This window comes from Humulus lupulus, chromosome 8 (assembly GCF_963169125.1).
Source record: "Humulus lupulus chromosome 8, drHumLupu1.1, whole genome shotgun sequence".
Lineage (NCBI taxonomy): Eukaryota > Viridiplantae > Streptophyta > Magnoliopsida > Rosales > Cannabaceae > Humulus > Humulus lupulus.
This window is the reverse complement of record NC_084800.1, coordinates 76808183-76822625: the sequence shown is the minus strand read 5'-3', so window position 1 is coordinate 76822625 and position 14443 is coordinate 76808183. Positions and strand designations below refer to the sequence as shown.

Genomic DNA, 14443 nt, shown 5'->3' with positions numbered 1-14443 from the left:
TCAATTTTAAAGCTTGGTTGGATTTGCTATCTACTTTATCTTTTTAGTAAAAAAATGCTATTTCCACTTAAGCAACTATTTGGAACTTCTCTAAGAACTTTTTGAGAAGCTCAAAGTAAAAGAGTGTTGTTATTTGGCACCTTAAGGTGCTCAAAACCACATAAGGTGGCACCCTATTATTGGTTAGTAATACCCCATAATACTTATTAAATTCAAATAAGTAAGACTCAATATTAGATTGCACCAATAGCGGTATATCACCTTCTTGTGGTGTTGGGCACCAGTGGTGCCCATTAGCAAGCACAAGTGATGCCAACTTGAGTTTTCAATGTATTTTAGCTTTTAGCTCTAAAAAATTCTTTTAAAAGGAGCTAGCATCAATAACTTCTTAACAAATAGCTTCTTGGTAAACTAAAAACTAAAGTTAAAGTCTAACCAAATATACCCTTTGTTCATAGAGAATTGTTAAGGGGCACCATTAGTGCCCAACACCACAATGAGATGGCGTATCGCTATTGGTGCAATCCAATATCGAGTCCCACACATTTGAATTTAGTAAATATTATGAGACATCGCTAATCAACCATAGGTTGCCAACTCATGTGGTGTTGAACACCTTACGGTGGTAAATAACAACACTCTTGTTCATATAGTATCAATTATTGAATGATGCTCAAAACATAGAGTTTTTAAGTGTTGTTTTAAGACCGACGCTTAAAATCTCCATGTTCCCATATTTTTGGTTAAAAATTTTGACTGAGGTGAAAGAGTTGACACAAAAATGGATATTTGTAGTGGTACATGAAATATTCCTAAATATCATATGTGTTGGTCCCAAAATGATCGGCCCAAAAACCTTTTCCGTTTTAAGTATATTAAAACGAGTTGTTTTGATCAAGCAGATATTTAATTGGACCAAATACATTTTGGGGGGAAGTTCAGTTATTTCCCCCCACCAATCAGGGAGTTAGCTTAACCAACTAACCTCCTCACATTTTTGTTCTATAAATATTGAGCTTTTATTCAAATGAAGGCATCAAAAATCTGATTTAGGTATCAGAGTGTCTTTCTTGCAGGTATTCCCGATGGTTCAATGATTGACTAAGCTATCTTCATCATCGGAGAAGGATCAGAGAATTAGAATTCGTTGACAAATACCTCCAAATATAAAAAGGCATAGTTGTTGCATCAACAAATTGGCGCCGTTTGTGGGAAGCTCTATTCCCTTTTTAACTGCATTGTCAAATCAAGAAATCTTTCCTCGCAATCAAGATTCACCCGAACATAAAAGCCATGCCGCCAAAGAACAATGCAGCACCAGGTACTGTCGCCTAGGTTGCCCTAGCAACGGACGTAGTCAACCAAATCGACAGGGTGTGTCAACTGCTGGGAACTAGTCAGCAAAGATCCGATGAAGCTATCAAAACATTGACTGAAGCTCAGGCCAGACTAGAAGCTGAGATTGCCAAATTGCAGAAAGCAAACGAAGCCATGCAAAGGGCCCAAGACAAAGAGAGTCTCCATCTTGAAGGGACTGGAGCTCTGATCGTCCAGGTCGAATCCCCTGAGAGAAGCACACACCACGTCAGGGAAGGGTCCCAAGGTCCTCTGCCACCCTCTCCAACTCGTCTTCACCAGGGGGCTAAGGAGCAACTGGCAGCATGCTGCAAAGCACACGCACGAGCCGGTGCAGAGCCCACGAGACCAACCCAACTAGACGCTGAGAAGGGGACCCAGCAGACCCAAGCACGAACCACGCAAGATGCACCAGTCGAGGACCATACCCCTCCATCCGGTTCTTGGACAGCTAGAAAGAAGAGATGGTGCGAGAAGTGGTGCAGAAGTTCTCAGACGGGAGGTCTGCTCACGCTACTGAACACATGGATTTGGTTTCAAGGACCACTGAAAGATCACCTTTTGTAGAGTGGATACAGAACAAGCCCAAACCATGGGACTTCGTAATCCCTCCACTGCCCGCATTTAATGGAAAAGGAGACCCGCTTAACCATCTATTCCTATTCCAGCAGAAGATGGCCTTGGAAGCCAATAATGAAGCCATACAATGCAAAGTCTTCTCCATAACTTTTTCTGGGCCAGCCCTGCTATGGTTCAGCCAGTTGAAATCTGGTTCTGTCAACAATTTTGGTGATCTTTGCAGAGCCTTCCTCCAACAGTATAATGCTAACCGTGAAGCACCAAGAACGATGGAAGATCTCTACCGAATCGAGCAAGGCGAAAATGAACACCCAAAGTCATACCTACAATGTTTCATCGACTTTGTACATCAGATCCACGATGTCGAGCTAGTCACCGCGGCAAACCTCTTCGTCAAAATCCTACAGGTGGGGTCTCTCTTACACGAAAATCTCACCTTGACACCGCCGTACGACATGGCAGAAATCCAGACTCACGCTGAAGGCGTCTTTAGGGTTCTGGAATTCCGGGAACATGCGCAGAAGAAGTCAGCCCTTATTTCTACGCCACCAGCAAATAACCCTCCTTCGCCATCTGCAAGGGACGACAAAAGGAAAAGACGGAGACAGATTACATGAAAGGAGGGAAAAGACCAAAAGAAAGTCGAGATTCAACACGATACCCCTCTTTCGAGTACACCGTCCCTCAGGAGGTCATCTACGAAGAAAACAAAGAAAGACCCATCTGGCGTGAACTGTACAAAATCACCACTCCCCTGGAAAGAAGGGATAAAAGCAGATTCTGCCTCTTCCATAAGGATCATGGCCACACTATCTCCGAGTGCCATAACCTCCACAATCAGATCCAGGCCCTCATGAGAAGTGGACGATTGACCTAGTACATTAAAGGGACAAGCAGACCCAGTGTCTCAAAGCCCAACACTGCTTCTGCCTCGACACCACCAGTAACAGACTCCCTAAATATGGCATCCACGAGCTCACAAGAGCCTCTCAAACAAATCCCCATGACACATGGGATCGCGGAGCGCACTGAGGAACAAGAACATGCATCCAAAATTCATAGGAGAATGGAGGAAAGGGTGAAGAGATACAGGTCATTAGGCGACACCGTAAATCTCGTCGCCTCGGAAGACAGATGCTATCCAACCTCTGCAATCACCTTCACAGAAGACGACTTGCGGGGAGTGCACCTACCTCATGACGATCCTTTGGTCATTTCATTACAGGTCGACCATTGCTAGCTAGGAAGAGTTTTGGTCGATGGGGGCAGTGGTGTTGATATCCTCTTCCGGGAAGTCTTTCAGAAGATGGGACTCGTAGAGAGCCAGATCAGGCCCTTTGTTGCACCAATCTTGCGATTTAACAGCCAAAGCGTATACCCGAAAGGCGCCGTTAGATTAAACGTAGTCGCAGGAGAACGCACCTTAACCAGTGGACTTTCTCATAGTGGACTCCATCACAAGCTACAACGCCATCATGGGAAGGAATTGGATCCATAGAATGTAGGGAGTGGTCTCCACTTTGCACCAAGTTATGCGGTGGCACTTACCTAACGGTCGTTATACAATTGACATAAAAGGGTGTCAGAAGTAGGCCAAGAAATGCTTCCTTACCCTGAAAAAGATAAATGATTCTGACACCTCCTCTCCTGACGACAACCCCACCAAGTATCAATCAAAGGACGGCTTACCAGCGTGTCTCTAGGGCATAGATGTAGGGGAAGATCGCGAAAAGCCACATACCACCCTTGATGATCTAGAAGAAATCTGTATAGGAGATGATGACCCATCCAAAATAGTGCTAGTAAGTGCCACACTTTCTAAGGAAGAAAAGCAGACCCTAGTCCAGTTCTTGAAAGCCAGAGTTGAGACTTTTGCTTGGTCTCTGCATGATATACCATGAATAGACCCTTCCATCATAAATCATAGCCTCAACATATCAAGTAGCTTTCCGCTCGTCAAACAAAGGTAGAGGAGGTTTGCCCCAAAGTCAACTAGGCAATACAAGAAGAGGTACAACAACTCCTGAGCATAGGAGCAATCGAAGAATGCCTGTATCCCAGTTGGCTAGCCAACCCTGTAGTGGTCCCAAAGAAAAAAAAAAAAAAAAGAGTATGCATAGACTACACCAACTTGAACAAAGCATGTAGGATAGCTACCCTCTCCCAAAAATTGATCAGATGATAGACACTACAGCAGGGTTCGAAAGAATGAGCTTCATTGATGCTTACTCAGGATATAATCAGAACCCAATGAAGGCAGAAGACCGAATCCACACGACCTTCATCACAGAGTGCGGCCTATACTGTTACAAAGTTATGCCCTTCGGGCTAAAAAATGCAAGGGCAACGTACCAGAGGCTGATGCACATACTTTTTTCCTCATTACTCGGGAGGAACATGGAAGTTTATATCAATGACTTGGTCCTCAAATCAAAACAGGGTGTTACATATGTGGAAGATCTAACTGAATGCTTCGACATCCTCGATGCCCATAAAATGAAATTGAATCCAACCAAGTGTGCTTTTGGGGTGTCCTCTGGTCAGTTCTTAGGATATGTGGTCAGCTAGAGAGGCATCGAGGCCAATCCAACCCAGATTGCCTCCCTCTCAAAGGTCAAGGAACCCCGAACCATCCGAGACATCCAAGTTCTGGCAGGCAAAATCGTAGCACTAAGCAGGTTTATATCCCACATGTCCGATTGTTGCCAGCCTTTCCTCCAATGCATCAAGAGATCTACCAACACCACATGGGGGACAGAACAAAATAAAGCACTCGAAGAATTGAAAGCCTATCTGAGCTCTCCTCCCATACTAAGCTGTCCCGTCCCCAACGAAGATCTCTTCATGTACCTGTCTGTTTCAAACTTTGCCGTGAGTTCTGTGCTCATTCGGGGAGACGTAGGCCAACATAAGCCAGTGTTATACTAAAGTAGATGCTACTAGACACTGAAACGCGCTACAACATGATGGAAAAATTGAAATCACACTAATTATGACAAAGAAGGAGCTATGCCAATATTTTGAAGGCCATACCATCATTGTATACACGGACTACCCACTGAAGCAGATCTTGAACAAACCCGATCTCTCTGGGAGATTATCCAAATGGGAAATTGAACTCGGGACATATGATATACAGTTCTTGCCGCAAAAATCAAAGAAAGGCCAAGTCCTAGCTGATTTCCTAGTTGAGATACAATCTTTTACCCTAGAGACCTTACCTGAACTACTGGAATCAGAAGCTGAGTGGATGTGAACGATGCACACAGACAGGGCCCTCCAATTCTCAAGGAGTTAGAATTGACTTTGTATTGGAGGCACCCTCTGGATTGAGAATTGAGGAAGCCATACGGTTGGAACAATTTGCAACAAATAACGAAGCCGAGTATGAGGCTCTGATTTACGTTTTAGAATTAGCGCGAGACTTGGGCATTAGACGGCTGAAAGTCAGAGGAGATTCAAACTAATGATAGAGCAAATGGTCGGCAATTTCGACACCAAGGCACCCCACCTGACCAGCCTATTGAAAAAATTATCTGAATTGAAGTCACAATTCCATCAGTTTGAGCTCATACAAGTACCGAGGGAAAAAAATCAGAAGGTCGACGCCCTCGCCAAACTAGCCTCTGCGGGAGAGTGTTCTCGGCACTCCACAATTTCTGTAAGCCACTCACCAGGAACTTTGGAATCTTTCTCGATCTCATCAGAATCGGAGTGCTGGATGGATCCAATCATTCGCTACTTGACCAAGTCTGAATTACTAGCCCATGCAAAAGACGCGAAGCTTCTGCGCCTTCGAGCTCAACGCTATTCCATCACCCACGGAACGTTGTACCGCAGATCCTTTAATGGCCCCTATATTCGATGTTTACGACCCTCAAAAGCTGAAAAATTAGAGGAGATCCACAAAGGAGCATGTGGGAACCACACAGGGGGATGAAGCTTGGCGCACAAAGCACTCACGGTAGGGTACTACTGGCCATACATGATGACAGAAGCGCGCGACTATGCAAATAAGTGTGACAAATCCCAGCGATTTGTACCCAACATTCATCAGCTCGCTCAAGTTCTACACTCCACCATCGCACCTTGGCCTTTTGCAAAATGGGGGATGGACGTAGTGGGAGAATTGATAACTCTACAAAATAATGTTATTTTACCACTTTTTATGTACTAATTGTTGCTTAATTCTTGAGTTTTTAATTGATTTATTAAGTTTTTAAGTAATTTTACATTTATTAGTATTATTGTAATTTTCTAGATTTTTATATGTTTTTATAGATATTTTATTGTTTTATGTTGTAATTTAATTATTTGAAATTAGTGTTGTTAGTTTGAATGCTAAAAATATGATTTTATTGAAAATAAATGTTATGTAAATTAAATTTTAATTAATATTTTCATGGAAGTCATATGGTATATTTTATTAGTGAAAATATTTAATTTTAATTTAGTTTATAATAATTTTGTAGGAAACAATGTTGCATTGGTGTTTGAAAAGCCAAAAAAAAAGAAGAAAAATAGCATTTTTAAAATGCCATAACAAGCCAATGCTCCAGCCAGCCCCTTGGGCCCACGCCAGGCCCATGCCCAGAAACCACCCCGTGCCTCCAATACAGCCCCTGCCTCCCACACCTGGCTCCTTCAGCAAACCAACAGGTGCTTCCCAGCAGCAGCCTTCCTCCAGCAGCTCCCAACGCCCACAAATCCACCAGCCAGCCGTGCACTTCCTCCCATCAGCTCTTCAGCAAAGCAGGCCCGTGACCCTCCATGACACTCCCTGCCAATCGAAGCCCAGTTGCTTTATCCCACTTATTGAGCCCAACAAAATGCAATTTGTACTCTTGTCCCCTATGTTAAAAAATGTCACTTTTTACTCCATTTTTTTTTTAATATTTTACCCCAAAGCATCATTATTACACCATATAATTTACCCATATTTGCCATATTATAATTAATTCAATTAATTTAATTAATTTGAATTGATTATTTTAATACCATTTTTTTGGCTATAAATAAGGGAGTTTGGTGTCAATTTGAGAAGGAGGCTACCATACAAAAAATTCTACACATTTCAAAACCTCTCTATTCTCTTAATCTTCTTCTTCTTTTTGGTTATTTTCTATGTATTTTTAGAGGAAAAATTTGGGAGTTCATCCTTCAAATTTTCCTATTTATGTTTGTAATTTTTAGTTTGTATTTGCTATTCTAGTTATGTGTTTATAATCTTTTTAAGATTATTAAGGTGATGATGAAACAATATGTAACTAGATAGTATTTATTTTGTATGTTGATTTCCCATTTTGTGCAACAAAGTTTATGGAATTTTCTTCTTCAAATATCTTCTTTCATCTTAAATATCATGTATTTTGGATTGTTAGCACATATTTACACTTTGTTCTTCATTAGTGCAAAAACATAGTATTCTTTGTGTAAGATGTGTCATTAAATTGTACACATCCATGCTTAGAACAAAAATATTATGTTTTGCCTTATAAATAATGTTAATTGATTTATTTGTTATTTCATTAGATTGATTTATACTAAATGCTTTAAAATTATAATTTTTAAAAGTGAAGAATTTTTTTATCTTTTTAGAAGTAATTTGTGCTTAAAATTATAAACCATTTGGAAAATGATAGTTTGATTTATTTTAACTATCACTAAAACTTGTGAATCAATGTACTTATAAATATTATTAAACTTATATTTTATGGATTCTAATCCTTAATAATCTTATTTTACCATATTGTTTAAAATTATTAATTTATGTTTATATATTGTCTTTAATTTCTCTATTATTATCTTTTATTTTATTTTTATTATACAAAAATTCTCATCAATCTTTGGAACTAGGTATTTGGAAAATGATAGTTTGATTTATTTTAACTATCACTAAAACTTGGGAATCAATGTACTTATAAATATTATTAAACTTATATTTTGTGGATTATAATCCTTAATAATCTTATTTTACCATCTTGTTTAAAATTATTAATTTATATTTATATATTGTCTTTAATTTCTCTATTATTATCTTTTATTTTATTTTTATTATACAAAAATTCTCATCAATCTTTGGAACTAGGTTAGAATTTATTAATTTTGGTTTAAAATAGTTTTCTTTTCGATTTTAGACAACTCCTTTGGGTTCGACATCCTTGCTTACACGATCACTATTCTATATGAACGATTCGTGCGCTTGCGATTTATAAATATTTAAAACATACCCGTTTTGGGTCCATCAGAAATTGCTCAGAGCTGCTGGAGGAAAGTGGTACACTTTGTTAGCAACCGATTACTTCACTAAATGGGTCGTAGTAGAGGCGTACGTCACGGTCAGCAAAACAGATACCATGAGCTTTATATGGAAGCACACCATCTGCCAACTTGGGATACCATGGGAAATAGTCGTGGACAACGGTACCCCGTTCCAAAACGCCAGGGTACAGGAGCTGTGTGACACATACAAGATAACATTGAGTTTTGCTTCTGTCACCTACCCCCAAGGCAACGGCCAAGTAGAGGCTTCCAACAAAGTCATTTTTGCCAACATTAAGAAAAACTTGGAAGATAAAAAAGGCGTGTGGGTAGAAGAGATACCAAAGGTACTATGGGCATACAGAACAACAAAAAGGTCCTCTATGGGCGAATCTCCTTACGACGTGGTGTATGGAACAAAAGCTATCATCCCAACAGAAGTGGGCTTACTGACGCTTCAGACAGAGATAGCTTTAGATCTGACCATAAACAGCGTACAGTTAACACACAACCTCGACCTCTTGGATGAGTTGCGCATGACAACACAAATCCAACACGAAAAATACCAAAAGGCAGCAAAACGCTATTACAATAAAAAGGTCCACTCACACACGTTTAAGAAGGGAGATTGAGTTCTGCATAAAGTCATTGGCAACCCAAAGAAGCTGGAGTTGAATTAGGACAGACCCTTTGAAGTCACAGAAGTGCTAGGATGAGGATCTTATACTCTTAAAATTGTACGTAGTGGCAAAAATATACCTCGTACTTGGAATTCAATGTCTTTGAAACAATATTATTGTTAATAGTTGTACTTTATAATTCGAAAGTAATAAAACAACTTTCCTTTTTGCATTACTCTAATATATTATACATAGTCAACTTTTACTGACACAATTTTGCATGAGGAATCTTTCCTGCCATGCCATAAATAGAACACACGTGTGACAACTATCAATTTACTTGCTCCGCACCAAGAGCTACTAGTAAATACATATTTTAATATATCCTTACCTACCTATATGAGAAACAACACTATTCACATGCACTTAGCTCTACCTACCACTTCCACTATAAATAGCGACCATCGGAACACTTGTGATTATAAATTTTTCATCCATTTAACATTTAGCTGAGACACAGCAAGAATTTTTTATTCCCATGTAGCCATTTCCTAAACTTAAGAGTCCCTTAGTAAAAAGGGAATGTTTGTTAGCATGTGGAAAGTGGTGCATGGTAAGAAACATGAGGTAGCTTCAAATACGCAAGGTACATACAGAGGCATGTCGCCTCTGCCATTCCACTCGATATCTCGCCAACAACATTTTGGGTTTCACCAAAGGCATTCTAATCTGACTTGACTAAGCTAATGGGGAGCTAAGGCCAGCCATTTCACAGTCTAATCTGGCTTGACTATGCGAATCTGGCTGACCATCCAGGGTACACTTCACCATCTACCCTGCCCTTTTACTTTGCTGTGAGGAGCTCCGCTATGCAGTTTAATTTGCCTTGACTACTGCAGTAGAACCATCAGACACCTCACTTCGGGTCTGCTCCCGGTGCACACTAACTGGTTTAGCAATCCAAGGCTGGGAGGAACTTTTCCCGCAGTCGCACCCACGTCCTGTACAACGGCTGCCTTTGTCGGATTGGGAGCCTACCCAAGCAAGCCTTGCCACATACATCTTGGTATGCACCGGAAAGATGTCTGATCCAGGGTTCTGCCTCTCTTAGCTCTGCCTAGATGCCCAGCCTTGCATGCTGCGTTCTTCGTCTGAACTAAACCACATCACTCCCTTTCACAAATGGTAAAGCATCTGCAATTGCTTTTTCATGCACCCAAGGGGACGACTTAGTTCTAATAAGAACGCAACGCAACTACCCCTCAAGGCAAAGGGCTCAACGCAAAACAACAGAAAAGACTTCGTAGAACACACAACTACCATGATTGTCATCTTCAACAGATGATAAGAGAGAAACTACCTACGCACTCAACTCTCTTAGGAATAAACGCACGAAATCAATGTCAATCTTGTAAATCAGACATTTAGATGTACACAGATTATCAATAATCACAAGTAGTCAGTAGCTGTTATTTACAAAATATGTTATATTAATAATGTTTCCTAGTTGTTTACAAAATATGACTTTATTTACTATATTCCCTCTTGAGACGCAAATAACATAATTTACAAAATGCATATCTTGGGAGTATCTAATCCCATCCAATATGACAAGTATACTCTGCCATCGCACTCTCTAGCTTCGGGTGACCTAATCCATAATGCTCGCACAATATGTAATACGGTATTCCACTCCTACTAACTCATTCAACGCCCACGTTGAGTATAGCAACTCCGGCTTATCAAAGATCCGCCTAAAAAATGGCACATTTACCCAATCACGATGTTCACCTGAAACAGAAATCTCACAAGCACCAAACAATCGCCTCAACATTATGTCAAATCACTCACACAACACTTAACTGGGCATTCTCTCCCACCATCTGTACGAGTTCCTACTGTATCTCACGCGCAAAGACCTAAAGGGTCTATGAAGCCTCTTATCAGAATACGTTAACTGACCCTCACTTGCTGCAATATTTTAAGAAAAACACATTCACTACCGACCAGGCAAATAACATAAACGAATTTCTGTAATTTGTATCAATGATTTGCACATTTCATCTAAAACTGTCCAAGCAGTTTCAAACAAAGAAGACTAAACATGCATATTCAAGCAAAAGAAAAAAAAAATCGATCATTCTATGGCACCTCTTTCCCCAGCTGGCCTTGCCTCTGTCACTGGAGCAGGCTCCACCACTGTCTGTCCGGCAACCTCTACCACGACAACAGAAGACACCTGCCCTGCCATATCACCTTCTTCAATAGGCTCCCCACTTGCAGTATAAATTGAGCCCAAGGCATCCCCCTTCAACTTCAATTTTTCAAGATGCTGTGCTGGGTAGGTGATTTGAAGATCGTCGAGTTCATTGAGGTACTGATCGACGCTATACTCCCCAACCTTCACATGATGCTCTTACAGTACATCTCCAGTTTAGCCCATTTATCCTCTGGAGTTTGCTTCTTGTTACGAAGTGCAAGATCCAAGTATTTTGCAGTATCCACCTTGGAAATCCTCACGAACTTGCGCTCGGTAATCTCACGATCTAGGATGCGCTGCCTCGTGGCTTCTACTGCCGTCTCTTCTGCCTTCTGCAAAAAAAAACCCTTCACCTAATCAAAACACGCAACATAACACTCAACCATAATATCATCACACAGATATATAGGGCACATACCTCAGCCATCTCCCTTAACTGCCCCTCAATTTTAGTGAAGGCCTCCTCTTTCTCCTTTAACTTATCTTTTAGATGGAGTTCTACCTCCAGCTTCTGCTTCAGCGTATCTGCAACATTCATTTCCAACACCCCCACCTTCTGCTGCAGCTCTTTCTTCTCTTTCTCTAATATCTCTTTATCTGTCTGCAGCGACATTACATCTCCCTACAAATCGTTTATCATGTTAGCAAGCTTCTCCATTCAGGCTTCGTGCTGTGTGCAGAACTGGCTTTTTTCCATCCATTTATTAGTCATAGCCACTAGGTCAGCTTTCAATTTGTCACGCTCTAGCTCTAGCCCAACAGAACCTACTAGCTTCTCCTCTGTGGCCACCACCTTCTCTTTCACCTCTGCTAACTGTGCTTCTAACTTCTTTATGGCTTCCATGAGCACATCATGGTTCGCTTTGGTCATCCTCCTCCCCGCACGCTCCTCTTCAAGCATGGCCGCCTGCTCAACCATCTTAGCGTTGTTCTGAACAGCCGCTTCATATTCCCTTCTAGCAGTAGAAGCGCATACATAGCTCTACCAAACATTAATTACACTTGTTACGCATCAACAGGACACACACCACACTGTACTCACTCTCATACATACATGGCACTCATGCTCATATTACACAAACTTACCATCCATATGTGGTCAGACACTTGTTGAAGTAAGTCACCTTGACCACTCAACGACCCAACAACTTCCGCAGGAAGATGAGGTCTACTAATGCACAACATCTCCTCCATCACCTCTGTTGATGGAGACGACACATATTCTGGCACACCCACTACTCTGTCATTTTCTTCTCTCCCTGCTGGCGCAGCAACAAAAGCAACGAGGGCAATCGGTTCCCCGCCTCTCGCTAGCGATGACACCATAATGTTATCAGATGTCAAAGCAGCCGTTCCCAATCCAGAAAGATGTGGTATGGAGGGACGCATAAGCAACCCTTCTCCAACATCGTCACCTAAGTCACTTGGCAGATACACTGGCGTCTGTACTGCAGAAGACGTCAGTTGCTCTAGAAAGGCACTCGGCGACTCAAAATTACTTGTACCCTCTGAGGATACGATGATGACCTCTCCTAAATGAGACCCAGAAGCTGCAGGAGATGTCACGTGAACATCAACACCCAAGTTATGGCCACCTGCGACCTCGATAGCCCCTGATTTTTGACATATGGAGAGGGTCTCTGGAATAATGACTTGGCCTGCATCGACTGGCCTAGAAAGACTGCTCATAGACTCAGAGCCACCCCTGAAAGAATCCTCTAAAATACGGTTCTTACGGGTGGCAGAAAAATGGCGTCTCCCCTCTGATCCTTGTCTCTGGCCAACGTCAGACCCCCCAGCTAAGCCCGAGGCAGAGGGCAGCGCCTCTAATGGTCTCACACAGGTGCTAGGAGATCTCGCCTCTACTGACAAGTCATCATGTACCCCAGTAGTAGTCGCCGCCTCTAACGGTTTGGTCATTTCAGGAGTCAGAACCGTAGGGGGCACAACACCTTTCGGACCCTCCCCCAGGGAGGACCCGGTGCGACAAAAGAAGAAGATGATGATGGACGTAAAGAATCAACGGGGGCAGACCCCAGAGGTTTCTTAAGTAAGGACAGAGCTTGCCCAGTTGTTAACTTCCCTGGTGTAAGCCTGAGGATTGTCAGAGAAGAGCCTCTAGCGGCAAAAGTATAGCCTTTTGAAATCTGAAGCTTGGACGAAATGCACTTTCCATCGTCTGAGTCTTCGTCAGAGGATTTCTCTCGGGACTTCCTCTTTCCCAGGGCATCCTTTGGCAAAGAAACATGTTGGAGGGGTTGGATCTGTAGAGCATCAAAAGGTGTTGAGGACCGCCCATGTATACGAGAAGACCTGCGTGCCAAAGCAGATTTGTCAGAGGACGATTCTGCAGCAGGAGCTAAGTCAAAACCATCTCTCTTCTTGCTCTCAAGGATCCCTTGGTGCTTGGCACATGCGGAAAAGGTCTCAGAGCACGCCCTCTCGTACTCAGTCTTTGATAGTGACAAAGTCGAAGAAGAAGGGGGGGGGGGGCTTTTTCAAGAACACTCCCAACGGCTTCGCACATGTAGCCGTGATTTTGGCGAGGGACATGTCGCCCCTCTGTGTCCTGACCCGCATATTGCCAAGATCAGTTCGATCCATGAAGCAGAGCCGAGTCATGATTTGCATACAGTAGGGGTTCATTACCCCTCTGATGCTGATGGCGCTTTCTTTGGACTCATGAAGAAGCCCTTTCTTCGTCAGCAGGCTTTGTCTCTCGGGACTCGTGCTGACCTGAGGCCATGCGAAATATGGGACATAAAATAAAATGGCAACGCATAGGACCAGATTAATGGACAATCATTCAAACATAATATGCTTACACGAAAAAAGAGAAAGAATGAAGTAAAAACATAACTCACCTTTTATGAAAACCCTAGCGAAGGGAAAAATTTCTTGGGGCAGAAATTCAGGGTACCACGCTCCTCCAATTGCAAAGAAGTATTTGTCCCAATTCCTATGGGAGCTGTCGAAATCAGTGAAGATTGTTCGGTCTTTTTTGGGGGAAAGATAAAAGGTCTTCCAGGGTTTACCTTCTATCGCTTTGTTAGTCGACTTAGTGAAGCATGCATAAATTTCATCCGACTGAATGTCAACATTTCTAAGAGCTCCAATCATCTGAGCGCCAACTATGGATTGAATAACATTTGGGAGAAATTGAGAAATGTGAGCTTCAGAATTTGAAATTATTTGCTCTAGCAGAGCAGGGAGAGGAAAACGAAGCCATTCTATGTGCCTCAGACTCATGACGATCTCGCTGGGCTTGACCACATCTTTGAATCGCCATTCCTTTAGCTCAGAATCCGTGAGCATTCGGACTGTGACATTATTTGGAATGTCAAACGACTTGCGTATGCGTTCATAT

General features: G+C 42.1%; 1 protein-coding gene across 1 annotated transcript; it reads left to right on the top strand.

Annotated features, from left to right (window-relative positions):
* The first annotated feature begins 1820 nt into the window (after positions 1-1820).
* Positions 1821-2552, top strand: LOC133795654 (uncharacterized). Its single transcript, XM_062233108.1, has one exon. The coding sequence runs from the start codon at positions 1821-1823 to the stop codon at positions 2550-2552; it is 732 nt and encodes a 243-aa protein (XP_062089092.1).
* Positions 2553-14443: the final 11891 nt, after the last annotated feature.